This window comes from Anolis sagrei, chromosome 3 (genome assembly GCF_037176765.1).
Source record: "Anolis sagrei isolate rAnoSag1 chromosome 3, rAnoSag1.mat, whole genome shotgun sequence".
Classification (NCBI taxonomy): domain Eukaryota; kingdom Metazoa; phylum Chordata; class Lepidosauria; order Squamata; family Dactyloidae; genus Anolis; species Anolis sagrei.
This window is the reverse complement of record NC_090023.1, coordinates 51,874,967-51,900,884: the sequence shown is the minus strand read 5'-3', so window position 1 is coordinate 51,900,884 and position 25,918 is coordinate 51,874,967. Positions and strand designations below refer to the sequence as shown.

The window sequence follows — 25,918 nt, the reverse complement described above, 5'->3', positions numbered from 1 at the left end:
ACCTCCAGCGCCCCCTACATACGAAACGAGTTCAAAACCTTTTTTTTTCTTGATCAAACAAGCCTAATAGCCACCAATATAGGCAGTGCTAAGACATGCTGGAAGTTAAAGGTCAGCAGTATCTGGATAGCTACATAATTCCCACAAAAGACTTAATGTAAAGGTCTTCCAGTTTGGGAATGAAATTATTATGGTAAAAATAATCTTGAAATGAGGCAAACACCCCTTATTGTTTGGATTATTGAAAATTCTCTGTGTGGAGCTGCACTTGAAGCATGTTCAGACTGTTTCATAAGGAAAACTGAGATTTTTGTTCCTGGGTAGAAGTATTAACTTAATCTAAAGGGCTTGTTTGCCCTCCCTACAATGCCTTTTCTCCTATGCCCCAAATACAGGGATCCTGCTGTTTGTCTAGTTGTGTCTAGTCTGATAGAAATGGAATGTAGAGAACTGATAGCACAAGCTCTAACCAGAATCAGGAGCTGGCACAGCAAGGCCATAGAAAGTTTCTGAACTTTTGTACATTTTTTGGGCATTGCTGTAATAAAACACACCTCCAGATAGTGGATTACCATGCTAATGCAGAAGAAATAAATAAATAATCTTTATGAAATGTGCCTAGGTGTCCTGCCAAATCCTATGTATCAAGAAATGTGATTTTCTAATTTGTGATGTAGCTGCAGTGTATTCCTTGTCATTTCTATACAAACATGTATAAATGCATAGTTCTCTGAGACTCCAGACATCTTTTTGCTGCAGCTAAAATAAACATTTGTGATCTTCCACTTGGTATTTTGATTTGGGGTGAAGAAGCACATCTTTTTTTTAGGAATAATATCTTCACTTTGTCAAAAGACCTGTAACCAGAGTCATACGTGAGGACAGGTTACAGGAAAAGCATAGTTCCCTTGTTATAGCAGTTCTACTGGTTGTCAGTTTCTTGGTAAATTTCAAAGTCCTGGTTATGACCTATAAAGTCTTAAATGGCCTGAATCCAGGCTATCTGAAGAATAGTATCTTTCCATATGTTGCTTCCAAGGGAGGCATTTCTCTTAATCTCATCACCTTCACAAACATATTTAGTGGAAATGCAAGAGAGCTGTCTCCATCATTGTTCTCAAACTTGGAACTCCCTTGCTAGAGAGATTATGATGGCTCTCTCCTTGATGTACTTTTGTTGGTAGGTGAATACTTGTTTTATTCCAACAGACTTTGTGGAACTAATAGTTGTAGATAGGAGCTTCTTTTGTTTAGTATGTTGAACTACTTTTATTCTTTGTTTTTAAAATAATGTTTTAAATAAGTCTAAACAATGTAGACAGTTTAATACTATTTAAGTGCTATTTTTATGTTTTATTTATCTATGGTTGACTTGTATTTATTTTGATCTTGTGAGCTACCTTGAATTCCAGTCCAGGAAAGGGAGGAAGGTGTAAATAAAGTGGGTTTTTTATCATGTCAGAAGAGACTGCAAGTCACTTCTGGTGTGAGAGAATTGGCTGTCTGCAAGGACATTGCCCAAGTGACACCTGGATGTTTTACCATCCTATGGGAGTCTTATTTCATTTCCGCCAACGTTCAGGTCAACAGTTCAGCCAGCACAAGGGTTTAACCCATTGTGCCACCACGGCTCCTAATAAAATGATAGAGAAAAAGGTTTTAAATGCCTTGCCTGAAAAGTGACATCTGGGAGATCCTGTACTATCATTTAAATTGCTATGTACTCCCAAGGGTCTCTTAACATTTTGGGGCAAATAGGAACATACATTGTTGGTCCAGGACACTGGGAGATCAGGGTTCAAATTACTGATTAGCCATGGAAGCCCACTGGGTGATTTTGGGCAAGTCACACACTCTCAGCCTTAGATAAAGTCAAATGCAAGCCCCCTTCTAACAAATTCTGCCCAAAAAGCCCTGTGGTAGGTTTGCTTTGTAAAAAGCCTGAAGGCAGACAACAACAAATAGTATTTGTTTGTGTAATTGTTTCACTATACATGAATAAGGTTCAGGATAATTTTAAATGCCACCCATATATAGGGCAAAGAGCTAAATGCAAACAAAAAGGTAAAATGCTGCTAAGCATAAAATATATTAAAACACTCACTTAAAGAGGACCCCGATGTTCTTGTTACGCCAGATGATAAATATCTCCATATCTGTGTTATATGGGGTCCTGGAAGACAATGAGAAATAAATATGATTGGAATAAAGTTGCTTTGAGAAAGATCGTACTGAACAACTGAGACAGAAAAGCAAGCAGTAACCCATACTGGAATAGGAAGATGAAAGTCGGTTCATCTGACGTTGACAAAAATCTTTATCTAAGTAGCTTAAGACTTTCTAAATTAATATGTCAAGCAGAGATGAAAACAGGAGTAGAGATCCAACTGTCACATCTGGCCTGAGAGGTATGTTGCAGAGGTTTATCTATCCTGCAGCCACTGCCAAGAGATGAAAGTATTTTCAGAAAGTTTGAAGGCATGTAGTAGAAACCATGTTTTCTTGAGGTCCTGTGGGGAGCTAAAAAAGATAATTTCAGAAAGGAGTGTGTGTGATACTAATTCCCCCACAAACAGATTGCAAATTATTATGGTACTTTAAGGACATTAAATGCCTTATCGTATTATTATTACACAATTATACATTTTTGGCATAAATTGATTTTATTCATTCATAAAATAAAATATACACTCATGCATGAATAAATCTCATGTATAAACCGAGGGCAGGTTTGTGTGCTGAACTTATGGATTTTGATATGACTCATGGATAAGTTGAAGGTCACACTGGAGAAGGAACAGCACTAGAGCCACTTCAAGGAGTCTGTTTCCCTTGGTCATTACCACCCTTTCCCCACCCAGACATCCAAATAGACCAGAAGTGTTGCCATGATAGAGGAACTTAGGGGTTCTTTTAAATTTCCTGGGGTGGACTAATCTACCTTTTGCCATCCTACTCAGAGAAGACATGGTTCCTACAGAATTAAGGTACAATCCTCACATTGATCCATGCATAAGTCAACCCAGGTTTTTTAAATTGATTTTTTTAACTAAAATGTATAGAGTTATACATGAGTATATAGGTAGCTACAATCTGAATTCACTGTAAAATTGTTGTTGTTAATGGAGCTACAAGACCTTGTGCTGTAAGGAACCTTTTTATATTTGCATTTTGTTTGTTTTGTTGTTGGATGACTTCACTTGCCTTTGTTTCCCCTGAGGCTGAGTGGGAGTGACTTGTCCAAGGCCACCCATTTGATTTTCATGGCTAAGCAAGGATTTGAACCTTGGTCTCCAGAGCTATAGTGCAATGCTCAAACCTCTATGCCATACTGATTGTATAGGCAAAACCCCCAAACAAATAGAAACCAAATAAATTATCACCATGAATAAAATGGTGGAAATTATTTTGTCTCCTCTAGTATTTCATAGTGTCAAGCATACATGAAGCATTAATTACCATGAAAAGAATTCTAAAAATTGGAATTATATTGATCAGACATTGTTCACTGTCTCATGTCATGTTTTTTGAGAAATAATTTTGGAGGAGTACATATTTGCCTTAATTTTTTAAGCCATCATTATAATGCAGTGGTTCTCAACCTGGGGTCCCCAGATGTTTATGGCCTACAACTCCCAGAAATCCCAGCCAGTTTACAAGCAATTGGGATTTCTGAGAGTTGAAGGCCGAAAACATCTGGGGACCCCAGGTTGAGAACCACTGTTATAATGGAACATATTTCAGAAGCCCACTCTGCATTTCTATTTTTTTTTCAAATGCTTTGAGGGGGCAAGGACAGAACTCCCCTCCTAGCCTTTCATCTCCCCATTGTTGCCACTGATAGGGTCTCTGCTTATACTCCACCAAGGTATCCTTTCCCCTAAATGACGCCAAAGTAGCCAGCATAACTATATGCATTAAAAATGGCAGCCCATATCAGTCTGGATTTAGAGTGTGTGTGATTACATGGGATTTGTTCTTTCTTCTTCCTCAGCAACCCAAAAGCACCTTTTCTTTCAACACAGTGATTTTATACAGAATCATGGCAATGGAGAAAAGCATTTTTGAGTGTGAGTGTGTGCACTTTCCAGCCCTCTTCCCAGCATTGCCCTTACAGCTGAAGAGCCTACATAAAACAAATAAAAGATAGTAAGTGGAGATGTGGAAGCAAGTAGGAAATAGAGCGTATAACAGACAATATCCTTTCAGGAAGTACTGGGTTTTAAAAAATAAGATAAAAACAGTAGCCTTATGACTAATGGCAATAATATCCTTTATATAGTAAAACTGGGTAAAGCACTCTACAGTTCCTCATATGGGAAATAAATAAATAAATGACCCCAGCATTGTGGCTGAGAACTAAAACAGAGTATTTGTTTCACTATGCTTTAACAGTTGTAGACATGCATGATTTACCATCCTTTTGTAATGGACATTTTGCCTGTACAGTCCCTCCACTTACATGGGGATTACAGGTGTAGGTATCCCATGAAAGTGAAAATAGTGAATATCTCTGGGTGGGGTAAATAGAGCATCACCACTGCATTCCGGGTGGGAGACTACCCACTGTGCTCCAGGGGGAAGAGGAGCAGGAGATGGCCCAATACAAGTCACTTAACCTGTGGATCCCAGCTTCTTTTCCTCTTCTTGTGAGGTGCAAGTGTCTGTTTCACCTGTACAAAAGAAGGGAGATAGTGAGGGGAGCCAAAATACACGGCAAAACATAAGATGAGAAAGAACTGTTAGAAACCTGGAATATCTGGTTCCCATCATCCTCTTTCAAGTTCTGTCTTCCTATCACATGTTTCTCTCTTCAGGTTCTCGCCTGTTGTTCCCCGCATTTGGAAATCCTTTTCTCCTCCCACTCTGTATTCCTTTTAATCAGGAAAAACTTCAGTATCCAAAAGCCAAGAGATCCCCTGCCCTCCCCAAAGCCCTGCACACCAGAGGAGATAGGACACCATTTTCAAAACTCTTCTTTCAATGGGATCCCTTTACATTAAAAGAGGCAGGACACTGTTTTAAAAACTTTTCTTTCAATTGGATCCTTTGCTTCCCGCATACCAGAAGCAATGTCTCCTCCCATGTCATAGTTTTAAAACATTCCTTTCAATGGAATATTCCCCTCTTCTCGTTGAATTCCTACACTTGAGTAGACCAGCAGAATTTAAACTTCATTTTTAACCCTTCTTTCAGTGGAATCTTCCCACCACTTTTGACATACCTTTCCATTTGGTGGTCTTCCTCTGGAAGAGATCACATTTTTTTTAAAAAAAAAAAAACTTCTTCCAATAAGGCTCTTACTGTCTTTAAACCACTTTAAATACCAGAAGGGTCATGGAGGGGCACTTCATAAAACAGAGTGTATAATGGAGAAATCCACCACTTCCTACAGAGCCTAGATTATTATTAAGGACAAAATGCAGTGATGGCAAAGTGGTGAAGAACAGCCATTTCTCCACATCACTGAAACAGTTTAATATGGGCAAATCTGTGAGGTCCCATTACATGTGTTTTGGGGCATTAGCGGCAGTTCTGGTGCATGTCAGGGGTTCAGAACACGACTTCTGGCCCTGTGTTCTTAACTCCTTTCAGCACACCTCAGCTCAGTTTCAAGGACGAAGGGCAACAGATAACAGCTGGAAGTCGGCAAACTTCATGCCCTTCAGCCTTGAAAAGGGTGGATTGATTGTGGAGTTTGGATGAATCCAGTTAAAATAGTTGGTAGGAGGACTTTCCGGAACAGATGGGGAATTCAGAGGAGAATATTGAGAGAAGTACTGTTACATAAGAAATTATTCAATTCACATAGTGTAGGATACAGCATAGCATCACATTCTATTTGGTTGTTTAGGGTAATTTTTTAACATTGTTCAGCAAAAGTCTTTATAGGGATGGACATGTTATCCCTTTGTAAACCCCCTTTTGTGTGAGAGATGTCCTTACATGACCTTCACTCTCCTCTCTGACTTGTACTTTCTAATTACTTGGTCTCAAATTACTCTATTATACAGTCTTTGCACAAGAGCTTCTAAGGAGCCCTGGTGGTCCAGGGACTACAGTTGTAATCCAGAGACAGAGTCCATGAATTTATTTTAAAATAAATCGTGTTTTTTGCGCTGATGCATACAAACGAAAGACTTCTAGATGGCAACATCTTTATTTAAAACACTAAGTGGAAAAGGAACAAATAATTTTTACTATACATACCTGTGTTCAAATGCCTTTGCAAAGCAACTAATATGAACTGTCAGATTTAGGCTATGTAAAATTATGTTCCCTCTTCCTACATCAAATTCTGCTTCTCTTTCTTTCTTTGTGGAATGCTTAAATTGTCACATAACACATTTGGAAAATATCACCTAAATGTGCAAATAGTAGTTAGACAGGTTTGTGTTCAGCTCCTACCTTGCTAATTGTTTTCTTGGGATTATTTGGATTGTGTCGAAAGCTTTTCCAAATCTCTTTTATTACTAAAGTCATTGTTGCCAGCAGGAATAAGATTAAAGGTGCTTAAGTCTGTAGAGTTGTTTCTAATTTGTACGTGTCATTTCAGTGGCATTTCAACAGAATTTTGTCTTGCCTCTTTCCCCTCCCTACTTCCCCATGGTACTGTGCTCGAGTTAGGTCTGAGAAGCAAAGCCATTGGAAGAAATTTCATTTTGTTCCCTAATTATTATGCTGGCACTTGGGAGATAATTTTTCCCTTCATGCACTGCCAATTAATATGCAAATGAGCTGATAAATATTTATATCATGATTTAAATTATGCAGGGAGTGCTTTCAGTGTACTCTGCAAATGAATTGTTCATGGACTTCAAAGTGCTGGCTGCTGTGCTAACGAGGGAAGATTTGCATAAGGCCCTAATCAGGCGCATACTGATTAAGCTTCATTATGGAAACTGCCAGCTGCAATCTTTGTTTCTATTTTATTAAAAAAGGGGAACTTTTCATGCTTCAGTCGCCTTGACAATGTCAGACACAGCTAGTAGGAGAGACTAAAACTCCACAGAGCAACTGAAGTTTCTCTGTTCTGTTAAAGATTGCTATGGTTTAACTGAAGTTATATTTCTCTCCTATCCCCACCCCTCCTTTTCTAGTTCTGTTAAGTGTAGTAGTGTAGGGTTTTTTATTTTAGGAAGTCTTCCCCCCTCCTTTTACTTGGACTATCTCAATCTGCAGAAGATTGCACAGCAATGCTGGACTGCAGCGACTACGTTCTAGGTGGGTACCAGTTCAACTGACTCTTGCAGGCGTTTAATATGGAAATAGTAGTTGTTACGATTGACTATGCATAGGGTCTTAATCACATATGCAGGACTTAGGGAGGTGTTTGAAAGGCTGAGGGCTATCAGGGATTCAGTAGAAGTGCCTCCTCCATTTTTTGTGTGTTTAGGAGAAACTTGATGTAAAGCTTTAAAAGGAATGGAGATGCTCTTCAGGTTCAATGATGTTTAATAGAGAAGCATGTAGGGTTTAATCATGAAAGTGTTTGATTTGCTTTCCTGTGTGCTTTTATATGAAATTACACTGGGGAAGAGAGGATAGGGGAAGAAACCCCATCAACCGTGGCTTGATCAATTCATTCAGAATTCTATGTTTGGTATATTTATTTGGGGGGGGGGGTGTGCATCTGATAAGAGCAGCACTTTTCAGGGTTTAATGGCAAGAAAGCACTGCCAGCAGTCACTGTTTTTTTATAACAGTGAAAGTAACACTTTCTATGACTACTAGTGTTTTTATCTTGTTGGACCTCCATTAAAACAATTTGTGCATGTGTGTATGTTTGTTTAAATGTTGTTAGATTGACTTTTTTCAAATTGTAGCCCTTAACTTCACAGCTTTTAATGTTTGAGTTTACAGCTGATGATAAAGAGATTTATATAACATACTTACCTTTAAATGAAACTGATGCAAACCAGCCTCTTTCCCAAATGCTTTTTCTGAGATATTTAGCACTTTCTTACATTCTTGGACTGAACCTTTCAAAAAGCTGTTTGCAATAGTTGCTATCTAAACAAAATAATCTTATGTTTTTAGCAATTGTAACACACTTAATGAATTAATGACACATCTTACCTGATATTATGAGGAACAATAGATTGATTTATAGGTTTATCAACAATAAGAGATTTACACAAACCTTTCTAATTCACATACATATTTTTGAAATGCTCATGATTTTATGTGCTCGTCCTTGGGGATCCATTTAAAACACAAGAATGAATCTAGAAGCTCATCAGAATGTGAAGAGTACTGCACCTGGTGTTTTCGGTCTTGATTTCAGTATGTGTAGTTCAAGGCATAACAATGTTTTAGTGTCGTCATTACAAATTATACTCCTGTGAAAGAACGAAGGAGGGAGAAGGTGTGGGAGGTACAGCCACATCTTATGTAAAGGAAAAAATATTTTAACATCCGTTACCCAAATTATAGATCTTATACCATTTACAATTTTAAGATGTATTTTGTCTGTGACAAGACTTATTAATTCACCTTTAAATTAAGGCTAGATTGTAGGAATTATATTGCTGGATGTGATCAAATTCCAACTACTCTTGTATTTTCCTGATAGGGGATAGTCATCTACTTATGGATGTCCAGAAGCAACTCATGAGGGAAAAAACCTCTCCCCAGTAGTGTATTCATAGGTATACTGTCTCTGCACATGGAAGTTCCATTTCGTTGTTATGGTTAATAGCAATCGATAGTGGCTGCCATTATGCCTTGTAATTGTACATCTCACTATGATAGTCTGTCATATTGCATAAGGTGTTTTTACCTAGTATTAGAAAAAGTAGATAACTGACTTTGTCCCCTTGATTTGATGCACTGATTAGCAGTTGCTCCTTTTGAGAGTAGAGGATGCATCATGTTCATATTGCTTCCAAAAATAAAGTCATACACCATATTTCATCGATTGCAATTGATTGTAAGATACACACTAATTTCAGTATCACCAACAGAAAGAGTTACATATAAGTGATTCTAGGACACACCCTGTTTTTAGAGATATTTATATGAGAGGAGGAGCACATATTAGAATAGAAGAAATACAGTAGTTAAACCCATTGATAGTCATAGTTTTACTATTCATTTCAGCATCTGCATACACCTAACACACCAAACAATTATTTAAATAATAAAGGTTTGTGTGTAAAGCCAATTCATTTTTCTCTTTTAGGTTAGACATAGACTACCATAATTATATAGCTATGAAATAAAGCATAATTCAAAATATGCCAGATGAACTTCTGAAGCTAGAGCATCCTTGGTGTGCCATAATACTGATTAGGCTTTAGCTTTCCTGTTTATAATGGAAGCATTTTCATTAAGAGAGGATGACTTGCATATATATATATATATATATATATATATATATTAGGAATCATTAATAATTTGATATTTTATAGCTCATAAAATACTTTGCCATTATTCTAGTGAATTATATATTTTAGATTACCTGATGATATGACTACGCAGATAATTGCATGCACGATGCAACAGAAGCAACTTCTGCACTATCAGTTGAGCAATAGGTGCTAGAGTAGTTTCTTCTTTGTGACCAATAACTGAAAATGGGAGTGGTATAAATTATATTCAGAAATATCATTTTTTCTAGCTTCAAAAAGTGTTATTTTATAATTTATTTTTGAATTTAAATTAAATATTTAGTTGAAAAAACAATAACAACCTTTAACATAGAAAAAATTAACTTAGGTAAAACTAGAAAATGCCTTCAAAAGAGATTTCCAAGTGGAGGTGGGTACCAGGACTCCTCTTTGCCAATTTTTGAGTAGAACGGAGAAAGTCTTAGCATTTTTAAAAAATTCATCTGTATAGTAACCAGAAAATTGAAATATTTTTTCTGTCCAGATTATAGTTGTAATATATCTGTGTGTGTGTGTGTGTGAGAGAGAGAGAGAGAGAGAGAGAGATTTTACTAGGTTTCTGCAGATCTTATCCAGTTTATCTCAATTACTTTTCTTCTCCACCTTACTTTTTCTTTCCTCTACCCTTCACCCTGCATTTATTATATATATGAATTAGTTTTCCTGGAATATGCTGTCTATCTAGGACAATAAGTATATTTATTGTCTGAAATGCTGGTGAAGATTGGCTGTACTGTGGTTTATGAAGTTTTCAGTTAGCCTTATTTCTGAGTGTATCTTTTCTCCTCATCAAAGACAATGTTTTCTATATTTTTCTATAGCTAGATGTTTCTTCTTTCTGGTTTCCTTTGGTAGTGTTTTAGAAAAGCCTGATAAAATATTAGAATCACCAGTGGAATATGTTGAGATTTGCCATCCCTTTGATATAGTAAATTAATGGATAAGATTTAGTAAAATCCTTAGTAAAAAAATCCATAATAAGAAAACATACATATAAATATAGTAACTGTCTATGAAGAATCCAAAAGATTCCCTTTGAAAGCATTATGTTGCTTTCAATTGGTTTCCTCAGTTCTCCACCAACTGATCACAGGCCCTATGGCTGTGAACATGTCCTTGAAGAATGGGCTAAAGCATGGGAATCACAACTATTCACATACATATTTCTGTTGTCAATCTCAGATAACTTTTCCGGCAAAAAATTCACCTCATGGAAATTCCTTGCAGTACCAAGGAGGAAGTGTGCTAAGCACTTCGTTCACCTCATTTTACATGTTTTTCAAGAGGCACCTACATGGATTGCAGTAATTAAAAACTCTCTAGAGACTTATCACAGTTGGAGAAGACAAAGAATGGGTGGTATTTTGTAATGAGAATAAATCTGTTGGGAATAGCAAAGGCATTCTTCTCCTAAGAAGCATCAGTTCAATCGCAAAAAAAAGGAACCTGACGTGATTATCACCAAAAACTGATGGAATGTTAGTTTAGCAAAGATCAAGAGCATAATACAGTAAAGACTTGTGTCAAAATTGTTCTCAGTGGTTTGGATTATTTTTGTCATTATCATTATTTTGCTCTTTTAAGCCTGTTCCAAAATTTCAGCCTCCTTTTCTCATTTGTAATGAATGCCTCTTTTTCTCCCATTTGTAAACTGCATTACATCTGTTCGATAGATTCCATCTATTGCCACTGCACAATGACATGACCACCCTGTTTTGAATGGGATACAAAGTATTACACTATTTCCTAAAAACTATAACATACCACCATGTTCAACTGAGCACAGTGATGTAATCATACCCATCAAGAGAGTGGGTATTTCTGAGAGAAGGGAAGTTAAAACAGAATTTTGGGATAATTGTGATCTTAAAACAGTCCTTAAAAACAGATCTTAAAAGACATTAAAATCAATAGGAAAGATCATATATCATTTCAGTATGTCCTAACTTCTTTGCTCATTCTTTCTGTTTCACTATAAAAATAAGTCTGTAAGTACTTTTTTCCTCTGACCCTGAATTATATATAACACAGCCCCCACATCTATGAGGGTAATACCCATGAATTAACTTTTTCTACATCCTATGTCCTCTCTAAGCATTGTCTAGGTTCTCTAGCATGACTCTACAGTATTCTTGGGCCAGAAGTCCTTCATTTCAATAGGATTCACTATTATTTGCTGTTTTATGTATCCATGTCAAACCCGGGAATGTATCTACCTCAGATATGTGGGTCATAGCGTACTATTTTGTCATGATGCTGCATCATGATGCATGGATTTCTGTTTCCTAGATTTTTTCTAAACATTTTCTTTGGATTCTCCATGCCCACTAATTGGTTTTGATTGAATTAAAGTGCAAAATACACTGAAAACATGGTACATGCTGTCTGATGTGTTGTTGTGCCATCAAGTTCTTTCTATCCCAATGGTGACCCTAGGTTGACCCTGTCACAGAGTTTTCTTGACAAAATGCATTCAGAAAAGGTTTACCATTTCCTTTCTCTGAGGTAATAGTGTGACTTTCTCTGATGTGACCTAATGGATTTTATGGCCAAGTGCAGATTTGAGCCCCAGTCCATGGAGTTGTAGTCTGACACTCTAACCACTATACCACACTGACCCCTATATCCTGTTGTTAAAAAATGGTGTCAGGAAAGTGCTCTGCCCTGATTACCACGTTTCCATTTGTTTCCATTGCAGACTCAAGAATGAACACTCCGTCAGAAACCAGTAAACCTGTAAAAATGGAGAGTGGGGATGGGGACACAGGTAAGAGTGAAACAATGCTATAATCAGATTTCACAGTAAAATTGTCTTGATTTGAAAGCGAAAATCATTTTACCATCTTAATTGGTTCATGGCTAGAAGAGCTCTTTTCTTTGGAACATTGAGCATGTTCTTAGTGCATCCTGTTTCCTTGATGGTAGTGTTTGTGGTCAACATGATACCTTCACCTAGAACCAAGGTACATGAACACAGTGGCGGGCTTTAATTTTAAGGGCCAGGTTCTCCCCATTCTGTCTCTCCGAGCTCTATCATTAGTATTATAGCATTCATGTGTGTTGGTGCTCCAGATTGCCTTTCTTCTTATATTCCTTATTCTTTCTTTGTCAGAGTAGTAATCCATAAGGAAGATATACACCTTTTCAGTTTAGGTATCAGTTTGAATATGCCTTTTTACCCTTTTTTTCAGAGTGATTATGTAAAGTTTTGGTGCTACTTATGGATTTCCCACATTATTGTTTTCCCCATTGATATAAGAGTCTTCCAGTCTTCCAAATTATCAGTGCCCTTGAAATATAAATAAATGAACAAATCTTAGAAAAACTGATAAGGTGTTTGACAGTGTGGGTTATTAACAGGAAGAATCTGCTCACTGTCATACATTTAGGTGGCGCACTGATTTTGCATACACATCTGCTCTTTTTATTGATTCTGTGCAGCCATCTGTTCTTGTATATCCTTTCAGTTTTCCCATGTTTTCCAGACAGTAGTTATTTCCCGTTTCCAGTGGGCATATAACATTTCATTTTCCCCCTAGATGACAACCCATTTTCACATTTGACAGTAATGTCTTTCCATGGTAGCTTCCTGTATTTTAATGTTTGTCTTTTTATGTTGCAGTATAGATTAGATGGCATGGATGAATGGATAGATACACACACACATTCATACACACAGTAATGGCACTATGATACAGAAGACAGTAAGTTTTACAATTAGCTCTTCCTCAAGTTTTTTTCCTTTTGTAAACAGCTTCTCAGTTGTTTTCACTGTACTTACTGATTGTGCTAGCTTTTAATCCATTCCTAAATGCCTTTTTTGGACATTCACAATGTAAACAAAATGAACATTGGGTCAAATTTCAGGAAAGCAAGCTTATAAATAAAACCTGCTTACTTTAAAGTAAATCAAATTCCTTGCTGTTAGACTCAATTCCTGATACCCATTAGAACTACACCTTTATAAAAGGACAGCAGAGGGATAGATTTTCATAAAACGCCTTTAACTGCAAAAGTGATATAAAATAATGTTTGAAATTAAATTATTTGAGCTTTCTGCCTTCTTTCTTTGTATTTGCTTGCATTTTGCCACGAGGCACCTGGCATATAAATTTCACTGTAATTATTTTAAATTAAGGGAATTTTAATTGTAACCATGTTGGTCTTCTCAAGCTTAGCTAATGTTAAAAACAAAATGTCTAAGATGGACAGGAAACTTATCCAGGTTAGGTGTTATATAAAGATGCGATTATTATAGAAATTATGGAATCATACTTTCAGCTGCATCCAAATCAGTTTAGAATTAGTAAGAAACTTGCTCTTTTTCTTTGTACAAGTAGGTGTGGTTACTGTTGTTATTATGTGGCTCAAGTCGTTTATGATTTATGGAAACTCTAAAGTGAACAAAATTTGAGTAAAGATTTTTTTCAGAAAGAGTTTGCTCTTTCCTTCCATTAAGAACAGAGCATGACGTGTCCAAACTCAGAAGGTTTCCATGGCCAGGTGGGAATTTGAAGCATGGTTTTCCAAATTCTTGTTCCACACTCAAACCACTGCACCACTCTGAGTCTCTTTGTACAAGTGAATTCTTGTTTTTAAACTGCTGTTGATGTATGGTGATCCTATGAGCGAAAGACCTTGTCGCTCAACAGATTCAGTAGATCTACTCTAATTGCGGTGTAGAGACTCTTCTAAACTTGTATTTACCATTTCTCATTTAGATCGTTGTTATTAACTGCTGTCAAGTTTATTTTGATTTACGGTGACCCTTCTTCTCTAGTCTTGAAGATTAAAGAATTTGTCTTCCTTGGCTGAATATATCCACCTGTAATGTGGTCTTCCTCTTTTCTTACTGCCTTTTACCTTACCAAGAATTATTATTTCTAGTGAGTTGAGTCTTCTCATCAAATACAGAGTGAGGCAGCATAACTTCCTTTTTTAAAATGCGCACCATTCAGTCAGTTGAAGACCTAGTGGAGCGCTAGTGGTCTCGTTTGAGAGGCAGGAGTATAAAGTTTTGTCCTGACATAGTTCAGTCGCCATCATACGTTGGAACAGTGAGGAGAGTGCTTTTGCTGTTGAGGCCTACTTTTTGAGCGGATTTGGAGTGGCCGGCCCACTCTCCAGATTTGGCCCCTTTGTGATTTTTTTCTGTGGGTTTTTTTTGAAATCCCATGTTTATGTGAACCATCCATGGACCCTACAAGATTTGAAAACCAACATCCAGGAAGAAATTGGCAACATAATGCCTGGTATGCTGGCAAGAGTCATGACAAACGCCAGAAATCTGTTTACTCAGTGTATGGAGAATGGAGGACGTCTCCTACCTAATTTGATCTTCAAAACTACATAAAACAAAACTTTAGGTGTGCGCCTACATTACAAAAAAAATTCTGATTCATACAATGGGTTTTATTAAGTTTTGAAAAAAGAAAGTTATGTTGCCTCATCCTGTAGAATAGCCCCAGTTTTATCTTTTTGGGTGACTTCAGGCTTTATTTGCTCAAGATCCATGTATTTGTCTTTTTAGCACAATAGGTATCCTTAGAACTCTTCAACACCACATTTCAGATGAGTTGCATTTCTTCCTATCAACTTTATTCACTCTCCAGCTTTCATAACAATGGAAAGAAATTGGAAATAGAATGGCAGGGAGCGTCTTAACTTAACTTAGTGTTCAGTTAAATGGCTTTATACTTCAAGACCTTATCTAATTCCTTCATAGATGGCCTTCCAAGTCCTATTCTTTTTTCTTATTAATGATTTAGGATGCATCTACATTGTAGAATAAATGGAGTTTAATTGCCATGGGCAGTGCTATGGAATTTTGGGAGTTGTATTTAGATGAAGCATTAGCACTTTTTGGCAGAGAAGTGAAACACCACATAAAGCCACAACTCCCATGATTCCATAGCATTGAGCCACGGCGGTTGAAGTGCTGTCAAGCTGCATTAATTCTGCAGTGTAGATCAGGCATGGGCATACTACCCTTTCCTCCCCTTCCTCTTTTTTGGAGGTAGAAAGTGAAGGAAAGACGGAAAACATTTGGATCCCAAAAGGGTTGGTCTTGGTCAGGATGAGATGGGGGACGAGAGAGAAAAAATGTATCCAGTAGACCCTGTATTACCTATTCCTGATATAGAATCCTAGAGTTGGAAGAGACTTGCAAGGGCCACCCAGTCCAACCCCCTGCCATGCACTCCCAATAGACAGCCATTGCAGAAAAGCCCCCTCCCCCCTTTATTTTGTTGGCTGCAAATAGTGGCTTTTTCAATTCTTGCTGGCATCATCTCCAGCTTCAGTTCAGAGTTCTTCTGACTCCTGGTCAGTTAGCATAACAGTCCAAATCCATTTTTACGGTATCTCTAAATTTTATGAGCCTGCTTATATCTCTGCACTTGTCTCATTCCCTTATCCTATTGTTTACAGCCTGCGCACATTTACAGCACCTTACGATCATTGGATGATGAGTACTGTTTTAATTGAGTCTTAAGTTGTTGTTTTATATGCCTATATGTTTTATTCAATTGTATTTTATATGATTTTTTTAATGTTCCGTTTTTAAACACCTTGTGTGTAAACCACCCTGAGTCCATTCGGGAAGGTGGTGGCTGGATACAAGAAGAAAGTTGTTGTTGTTGTTGTTGTTGTTGTTGATGATGATGACGATGATGATATCTTGTATTTTGTCATGATGGTTGGTTTAGTATTCTCGTCCAGTTTTATTCTTAATTTTGATATTAGCCGAACATGATCCATGCTATAATCCACTACTGGTTTTGCTTTTGCAGAGAGGATAGAGCTTTTCCATCTTCTGATTACAATTGTTTAGTATATTTGACTTCTGTATAAGCCATCAGGCGATATCTATGCATAAAGTCACACCTCGATTTGTTTGAAAAGGTGTTTGTAATGAATAGGTTTGCTTGAAAGAGTGTTTGCAATGAATAAAGTGTTGGCCTCAGTAAATCAATAATTTCCGTACTTCATATTTTGATCCTAGGGCAAAATTTCCTACAATCTTTGATTTTGCTCTGTTTCCAACTTTTGCATTCCAATAAGTCATAGATTAACATAAAGTCTTGTTTTGGTGTGTGATCATTTCCATCCTAGACTCTGGCATAGTTTTTTGAACTTCTTTTTCTGCCTCTGTAATTGGAGCATATACTGGGATTATGGTTAGTCTTATTGATATGATTCAGTCAGACTTTGTATTATATCCTTTGGCTGCTTTTGCTACAACTCTGCTCACATGAGAATCATGTGGCATTTTTATCTTCTGCCCTGATTAAGGTATAGCACAATTTACTTCTTGCCCTAATGTCGTTATACTGTGATTTTCCTCCACTGTCAGCTAATGACTTGGAAAAAGTATGGGGAAGTATACAAAGTAATGAAGTACAAATGCACAAAGTAATGACTTCAGAACAAGACAAATTGTAGTACATATATTATAAAAATTAGGAGGGATTTGCAACATGGAAAGTGTTTAATATTGTATGTTATCATATCATTGTAGGCAAAATACTGTATTTGTGTTTATAAAACTACAGAGCTTTTTGCTCATTGTACAAGTACTATAAGGAATTGATATTCTTCTCCGTTTAATAACTGGAAGCATGTTCTTGTTGTAAATGGACAACTAAGTGATTATTTTTTCTAAGCATTCATTAATGGTGGCAGTTGCAAGGTATCTGGAGCATTTTTGCACTCTGAACTTTGTTTAGCCCATGTGCTACTTTTGAAATATTTAACATAATGTCTGGCTAGTCTATTTTGTTAGATCTGAATGTGAACCCTGACATAGCACAATGGTATTATATAAATTACTTTTTCTCAACTCCAAAAAAAACATGTCTGCATGGCTCAGAGGGGGAGCCCATAGTTCTCTTCTTTGTTATTTTTCTATTGTTGCTCATTTGAGAATTTAAGAAATGTTATCCTCATGGCAAAATATGTTTAGATAGTGTCTCTTGTGTCTTACTGCAAAGACACAATCTAAACAGCAAGTTGAGGGTGAATCCAGCAAAAACGGAGATCCTATGGCTGGGTCGACCGGGCAGTGGGGACATCCAGCTGCCTACCCTGGATGGCGAGGCGCTACGCCCGTCATCATTGGTAAAGAGTCTGGGAGTCCTTTTGGACCCTCTGCTGACGATGGAGGCCTAGGTCTCTGCCGTTAGCAGAAATGCCTTTTTTCATCTGCGCCAGGCTAGATGGCTGGCCCCCTACCTGTCCAGGGATGACCTAGCTACGGTGATCCAGGCCACGGTCATCTCAAGACTGGACTACTGTAACGCCCTCTACATTGGCCTTCCCCTGTCGGTGATCCAGAAGCTCAAGTTGGTACAAAATGCAGCTGCTCGGCTTCTTGCGGGAATTCCGATGAGATGCCACATAACACCAATCTTACTACAGCTGCATTGGGTACCAATTGAGCACCGGATCACTTTCAAAGTGATGGTACTCACCTTTAAGGCCTTGCATGGTCTGGGGCCGATGTATCTGAGGGACCGCCTCACCCCCTACCAACCCCAGAGATCCCTCCGTTCTGAGGACCAAGATCTATTGGAAATCCCCAGTGTCAAGACCTTGCGTCTAACAGCAACCAGACGCAGAGCCTTCACAGCAGTGGCACCATCACTCTGGAATACTCTGCCACCTAAAGTCCGTGCCTTGCGGGACTTACCAGCTTTCCACAGGGCATGTAAGACATATCTGTTTCGACAGGCTTTTAATGTTTGATATTGCTGTTTTTAAATTGTTTTAAATTGCTTTTAAATTTTGTTATATTTTAGCCATTCTTGTAAGCCACTCCGAGCCCCAAGGGAGTGGCGGCATATAAGTTTAAATAATAAATAAATAAATAAATATCTCTGTTATTTCTCGATGTCATCATCACAACAGGGAAGGGGAAGGAAAAAAGTCCTTGGTACTAATGCTGTAGTGCATTAAAAGTGGCATTACAAAAAAAAACAACTAGTTATTAGTTTCACTTACAACTCAATAGTTTTGGAGTAAGAAGATTATACCAGACATTATTTCAAAGCTACCATAATACTTAGAAAACAAATTTGTTTCATTGACGTAATGAGTAATGGTTTCTTGTTACTTACAAATATTACTGTTAAAGCATATTTTAGAGGGATTTTGATAGGAATTTGAAGTTGTTTGCCATCTTATCAATCTTAACTTTTTTTCTCAAAAATTCAATGGAAGGAGATATAAACTTAACAATAGCAGCATTAGGAGCACAAAGGAGAACAATCAAATTTTTCTTTGCAAGATTGTAATGAATAATGGCAACATTTTACTCTTCAGATACTGTGATGAATAATAAAAACAAATTAGTTTCAAAAATACTATTTGAAATCTTCAGCAGAAGTGTTGTGGCATAGCTGCAAGTATCTTCTGTGAGTGTCAAGGGGACATTCTGTTCCACACACCTTGCTATAAAGGCCAATGCCAGCTGTTTGCAGATACCCTCACACCACCAGTATGTCATGGTACTTCAATAATAACAAAAACCTTAAAAGGTGTCTTTGCAGTAAGACACAAGAGAGTGCCTTGGACCGCAAGAAGATCAAACCAGTTCATATTCCAGAAAATAAAGCCCGACTGCTCACTGGGGGGAAGGTATTAGAGGCAAAGATGAAGTACTTTGGCCACATAATGAGAAGACAGAAAAGCTTGGAGAAGCCAATGATGCTGTGGAAAATGGAAGGAAAAAGGAAGAAGAGCTGACCAAGGGCAAAGTGGATGGATGGTATCCTTGAAGTGACTGGCCTGACTTTGAAGGAAATGGGGGTGGCCACAGCTGACAGGGAGCTCTGGCGTGGGCTGGTCCATGAGGTCACGAAGAGTTGGAAGTGACTGAACGAATAAACAACAACAAAACCAAGACGATCACATATGTTATGTTCAAGGTAAAACACAAAGCATATATCTCCATGGTTTTGCAGTTACTACTTAATTCCTTATTTCAGTGTTGATACCATTTCTCTCAATTTTTAAAAGATGAGTTTTTGCTTTGCCACTACAATGCCCACATTTTTGTAGCTTGGGGTTAACAGGACATAAGGATAGCAAGCTATTCTAGTTTAAAGCACACACCATCTAGCATGCCCCACCTACATCAGTTGTTGGCCATGTTTTTTTTTTTGAAAATCCTTTTACCTGAAGTCCTGTTGATTTCAACTTGAATTTGTAGACCACCGAGCCCAAGGATACAGCTATATCAAAAGTGGCCAACTTTTCATCCATATCTATTATGTCTATTTCAGCAGGAACAGATGAGCATGCTCGGGCAGCCCATAGCAGAAATCTTTGCTGTAGACTTTCTTGGATACTTAGCTCAATTTTTTCTACTCTTCTAGAAGCGTCATGGAATGCTTATATGGTTGCTTAGCAATGTTACCTCTAAGCACCCCTCCTGTCCTTTTTTTGTTCAGTGTTTATTGCATAAATTGCAAAAAATAAAAGAAAGAAAAAGAAACTCTACCTGGAAATTATAGAACTGCCACAATCCTTTGCTTTAAAATGGCAGTCATAGCAAAAACAGGGGCACTCCACCACACTGGGCACTGAACAATCCTTAGTAGATTGTATTTCTAGTTACCAGTCTATAGTTAGGAGCCCCCGGTGACGCAGTGGGTTAAACCCCTGTGCTGGCAGGACTTAAGACCAACAGGTTGCAGGTTCGAATCTGGGGAGAGGCGGATGAGCTCCCTCTATCAGTTCCAGCTCCTCATGTGGAGACATAAGAGAAGCCTCCCACAAGGATGATAAAAACGTCAATTCATCCGGGCGTCCCCTGGGCAACGTCCTTGCAGGCGGCCAATTCTCTCACACCAGAAGCGAATTGCAGTTTCTCAAGTCGCTCCTGACACGACAAAAAAAAAAGTCTATAGTTTAGAGCAGGCATGGGCAAACCTGAGGTGTTTTGGACTTCAACTTCTACAATTCCTAACAGCTGGTAAGCTGGCTGGGATATCTTGGTGTTGAAGACCAAAGCACCTAGATAGAGGGTAAGAGAGAAAGTTGTCAAGAGCAGGGATGGATGGACTCGATAATAATAATAATAATTATTATTATTATTATTATTATTATTATTTTCTAGACCGCCCTCTCTCTCCGAAGGGACTCAAGGCAGTTTACACACAAAAAAAATGCTTTAAATAAGTACAAACACACCAAAAAATAATAAGAGTACTGCACATTAATAACAGTAAATTTACGAGGGTTATCCAGAAAGTAAGGTTATAAGACTTTTTAAAAAAATACAAAGAATGAATATATTTTAAGGAAACTTACATAGATTGTAGCATAGATATTACGTTATTTTTCCACATAATCACCATTCAGTTCAATACATTTTGTCATCCATGGGATGAGTTTTTGATGGCTGTGTCATAGAAGTTTCCCTCCACCGTTTTCAGCCAGTTTGTCACTTTGATTTTCACCTCGTCATTGAAAAAGTGTTTTCCACCAAGGTGTTCCTTCAACTTAGTGAACAGATGGTAGTCACTAGGTGCAAGATTGGGGCTTTGAGAGGGGTGGCTTAAAACATCCCAGCAAATGAAGTTAACAACTCTTGTGTTGCACGAGCGTTGTGTGGACGCATATTGTCATGAAGGAGATGGACTCCCACTGTCAGTATCCCACAACATTTGTTTTGGATGGCTCTGCAAAGAGTCTTCATGATCTCACAATATATTCTGTACCCATTTTGTCACATGCTGTCTTGGCATTACGTCCTCTCCATAAACTGAAACAATTTCATGCTGAATTGCAGTGGTGTTCATGCCCTTAGCATTTAGGTAGTGTATTACGGTGTGAACTTCACGGAATGAGGATGTTTATCTCTAACCTTCACCACAATGCCAGTCGATGAGCTACTACTACTACTGGCACTGCTCACTTGTTTCTGCTGGCTTCCCGCTACATGGCAATGATACCAACTTCCCCTGAGAAAATTCTCCATGAGAACTACATGCCTTGTAACCTTATTTTCCGGATAACCCTCGTATAACAGAAAAATGAAACATCGAAATGAAAACAGAATAAAAATAATCCAATAGGACATAGTAACACAAATGACATGAATTAACATTAAGACATATACTCTAAAAGCAATTAAAATACATTAAAATGGCTATTGTTGGTGTTCATTTAAAATGTATCATAGCAAGGAAGTAATAAACCTCAGCCTGCCAGAACTGAGCAAGGCTGTTGATGATAAGTGACATTCAAAGGGTCACCATAAGTCAAAGTCAACTTGGCCAGAGTTAACAACAATAAAGATAGGCCTTTACATCAGTGTACTGCAAGCAATGGGATTTCAGTTTGATTTTATTTTGTCAAAATGTAAGGCAAACAAGTGCATGAGTCTGTAAACTATAGTTTATGCTGGTGGCCATGAGGGAAAATTAGAGTTATATCTATGCAGTTGCTTAAGGGATCTTTTAGTACAAGAATGGAGAAACATAGCTGCCAGCTTCTCTGTTTAATTTATATATTGCACATATCATAATATAGTAGATGACATGAACATTGGTGGAAGGAAAATCAACATGTAGGTGTCTCTATATTCCTAGTAGAAAATAGTTGACATGAAACTACTGAGGAAAAAAGTGCAAAAGCAGGATTACAATAAATGTTAAGGAAACAAACATACTGACCATAAAGATTTGAGGTGGATCAACTCAAGCAGCCAGCAAAAGAAATATAGAAACAATACTTCATTCACAAAGCTGTTTTTACAATACAGTAAAACCATGTTACATTAAATTAAGCTTGTCTTTGTCTTAATTGTCTTTTAATTACTGTATTCCAATATTAATATCAAGTCAATACAGAGTTTATGATGTAGTATGGGGAATAGTATTGGTTAGGCCTATTTTTAATAGTAACTGATGCAACCAGGAACTATGTATTTCTTCCCTTTTCACATTCATAGGAAAAAAATCCCTTATATTCTCATGTGTCTGAGAAGAACTGCCATTAGTCTCAATCATCAAACCCCAAAACTGAGCTCTTTATTTCTTATAATTATATAAATACGACAACGAATGAATGGGTTTTTAAAAAAAACCTGGATTTTTGCATAGTTTATCAAAACTTAATCTACGTCATGTACTGGGATTAGTAAGTGATTTGTTTCAAGATACATTATTCAGATTTGCCAATACAGACCAGTTTATATGTTTGCCGTATCCCATAGTACAGTAGTATCCAATAAGTTAATACTGCAGTCACAGAGTTAGAAACAAAAAACTGTTCTTAATTATTCAATCATAAAGCATAGGAAATAATCGGAGTTGCCTGTGGTACAATAGATATAAATCAGTTAATGGTTATGCTACATGAATCAGTCTCCTACATCAATGCTTCCCAATGGATGGATCAATTTAAACCTAACTTCAATGTGTTACATTTAGATGAGGAACTGTTATTACATTTCAGAACAAAACAAGTTCAGAAATCGTACCTTTTTCTTTACTGGCTGTGATTTGTCATTGCCAGATATAATGACAAACAAGGATATAGAAACTTTCAATCTCTTCTTTCTGGAGCACTCATTCATTCAAATAAGCAACAATTTGTTGTCTAAACTTGGACATTTCTATCTAAAATGTTTTGGTCTATTTCAGAATGCAGTATCTTTCCACCTTGTAGAAAACTCATATATATTTATATCCCAGGAAATGCTAATTCTAGTTCTCTTTTTCAAAAAGACACTCTAAAGTTCCTGAGTCCAGTGATATCCACCTTTTTTCAATCTCAAAGTTGTTCAATCTGTTGTTGTACATTTAGAAGAATGCTAAAGCACTTTAAATTAAGCATTCAAATATGCCAAAATGTTGGTTTCATTTATCATCTTTTAAGGCACCCCTGCCCTAAAGTTCATTTTATATGAGCCCATATGAGGGTGACACTCTGGCACTTTAGTTTGAATTGATGGCAGCCAGTTTTAACTACTGATGGTTTTACATTTTAAATTGTGTTATTTTATTTTATGTGTTGATAGTGGTTGTTTTATAATTTTGCATGATATTGTTTTATCACTTATATATCATTTATGTTATATACTGCACCGCAATGTCTTGTAAGCTGCCCTGAGTCCCTTTTGGGAGAAAGTGGCGGGATATAAATAAAGATGATGATGATGATTATGATTATTATTGTTTCACCAAGGATAACGTCAGCCTTATGATTATCTTCAAAGGGATGTTTGTAATTGTAAGACTATAAATGCAAATGCATTGAAAGCCTTGCAGGTCACAAAAAATGATGTGGTTGGATTCAGCCCACTGGCATTGCTTTTGACACATGTGTTTCAGGGTTTACTGGAGTCTCCATATTCTCATCACACTTTCTCATTTCCACTTGTGCCTTTTCCTCTCATTTCTAAGGTGACAATATTCAGCGTTATCGATCTCCTTCTTTATATCTTTCTTTTGTGTCATTAGGAAAACTGTAAATCTGTTATCTTATTTCCCAGCACAAACATGATCTGTAGCACTGGAATTTTCAGAAGGATATTTCTATTTCTGAAAAAATAGCATATTGAGCTCTGGTTTTTAGTCTGCTTCCTTTCACCAGCCTCCTTTTGTCTTATCCTTGATGGTGCTCTTCTTCCCAGGTTTACATTTAAGGCCATATATAATATTTCTGTTATTTCCTATAGTTAGCATTGTTTCATATTTCCTAGCTCCCCTTTTCAAACATGTATCTTGGATTATTGCATTGTATTTTCATCATTCCTTCTTCTCATCCCATCCTCTAATTTCTGTTATGAATGCAGTGCACCAGGTACGATCCATATGCCTTGGTAGTTTATAACAAAATGCTTCTTCAACTCAGTACGCACCTCTTCATCAACCGAGTCCATTCTTGGGAAGGTCTTGGAAGCCAGAGTATGTTTGCCCCCCAATATTCTGGAGTAGTCTTTCCAGGCCTCTTCCACACAGCTGAATAAGGTCTCACATTATCTGCTTTGAACTGGAATATATATGGCAATTCAAAGCAGATATTGTGGGATTTTCTGCATTGATATTCAGGGCTGTGTGAAATGGCCCCCAGGCTAATTTGCACATCAGTCATTTTGTTGAAACTAGTATAACATTTTCTTGTGTTCATATAGCTTTTTTATTTTAAGTATGATGATGGTTTTGCTTCAGGCTGGTTTTAGTTCCCATACTTTGCACTATATTATATTGTTTTGGCATTTGTGTAATCAGACTTGTATGCTAGATGGTTAAAGAGAGATTAGGATTTATTTGCATTAGAAAATTGCCCAACTTTATTTGGGTTAATTTCTGGGGCATTTCACCAAGAATCCTCTGAAATAGTTTCCACATACACCACATAGCAGACAACAGATATAGAAAACAAATAATACAGACTTCATATTTCATTTCACTCTTGCTACTTGGACCATTCCACATCTTTGTTTCATTGACTCTATATCTGTACCCTAAGCCCAAACCCAAAGCTACAATTAATTCTTAATTACCCCTGGGTTTAACAGAGGAGTGGAATAAATTTTTCAAAATTTGTAACTGCCTGATAAGATATTAATATAATGCTTTTCATATTAAGTTAATGATGTTAAGATTGTGGGATTTAGTATATAGTGCTTAGACGATACTTCCAGTTCATCATGTATGATCCAAGGGGGCTGGTGTTTTTTCACATTTGTATGACTTGAAATGTTACTGGTACTTCAGGCCCCTTTTATACTGCCATATAATCCAGATTATCAAAGTAGATGATTCACGTTATATACTTTGAACTAGATTATATGAGTCAACATTGCCATATAATCCAGTTCAAACCAAATAATCTGGATTTTATATGGCAGTGTAGAAGTGGCCTCGGTGAACCAGCAACAAGAGAGGAATTTAGATTTTTCAGAACTAGTTTTTGAGGGCGTTTTAATGACCTGTAACTTTTCTTGTTTTTCCAGGCACACAGACAAATGGCCTGGACTTTCAGAAACAGACTGTGCCTGCCGCAGGAGCAATCTCTACAGCCCAGGCCTTCCTTGGACACCTTCATCAGGTACATGTCAGTTTTCTTTTAATCTGAATCTTAGAAGGAGCCATGGAAATAAACTTTCTCTGTCTAATAGGGAGGCAAGTCCATGAACATATGGAGTAGTGTAACTTTGATGTTGTGCTCCAGTAGCAAAAAAAATGTGCCAAGTTCTTGAAATAATGATTTTTTTTAGCCCTGCATAGTTCAGAATGGGGAAGAAAAAGAAGCTGTCAAAACATTGAAAAGGACAGCAAGACTTTTGAATGTAAACATAAGGAGAGTGAGATATGCCCCTGTGTGAGTAGGTTCATTTCGAACAGTCCCTTGTATGGCCATATGGAGAGAGCTACATTTATGCACACATATGCATCTGCATAAATGCTTTCTTTACTGAACAGATTACACCATAAAGTAATTGACCCTTTCATCTAGAAAATCTGTATGACTCTTGGCTGAAAAACTGATGCGGTTTCAAAAAGAAAATG

General features: G+C 37.3%; 1 protein-coding gene across 4 annotated transcripts in view; it reads left to right on the top strand.

The window, feature by feature from the left end:
* The window catches only part of POU2F1 (POU class 2 homeobox 1), a 127,024-nt gene that overhangs the window by 47,779 nt on the left and 53,327 nt on the right, over nucleotides 1-25,918 (top strand). For 2 of the 4 annotated variants that reach the window (XM_060770585.2, XM_060770584.2), the window contains exons 2-3: nucleotides 12,091-12,159; nucleotides 25,363-25,457. In XM_060770585.2, the coding sequence (XP_060626568.1) occupies nucleotides 12,091-12,159; nucleotides 25,363-25,457 (164 nt within the window). Of the gene's footprint in view, nucleotides 1-6,972; nucleotides 7,225-12,090; nucleotides 12,160-25,362; nucleotides 25,458-25,918 lie in introns of those variants that run through there. The other 2 variants (XM_060770586.2, XM_060770587.2) reach the window with 2 other exon arrangements.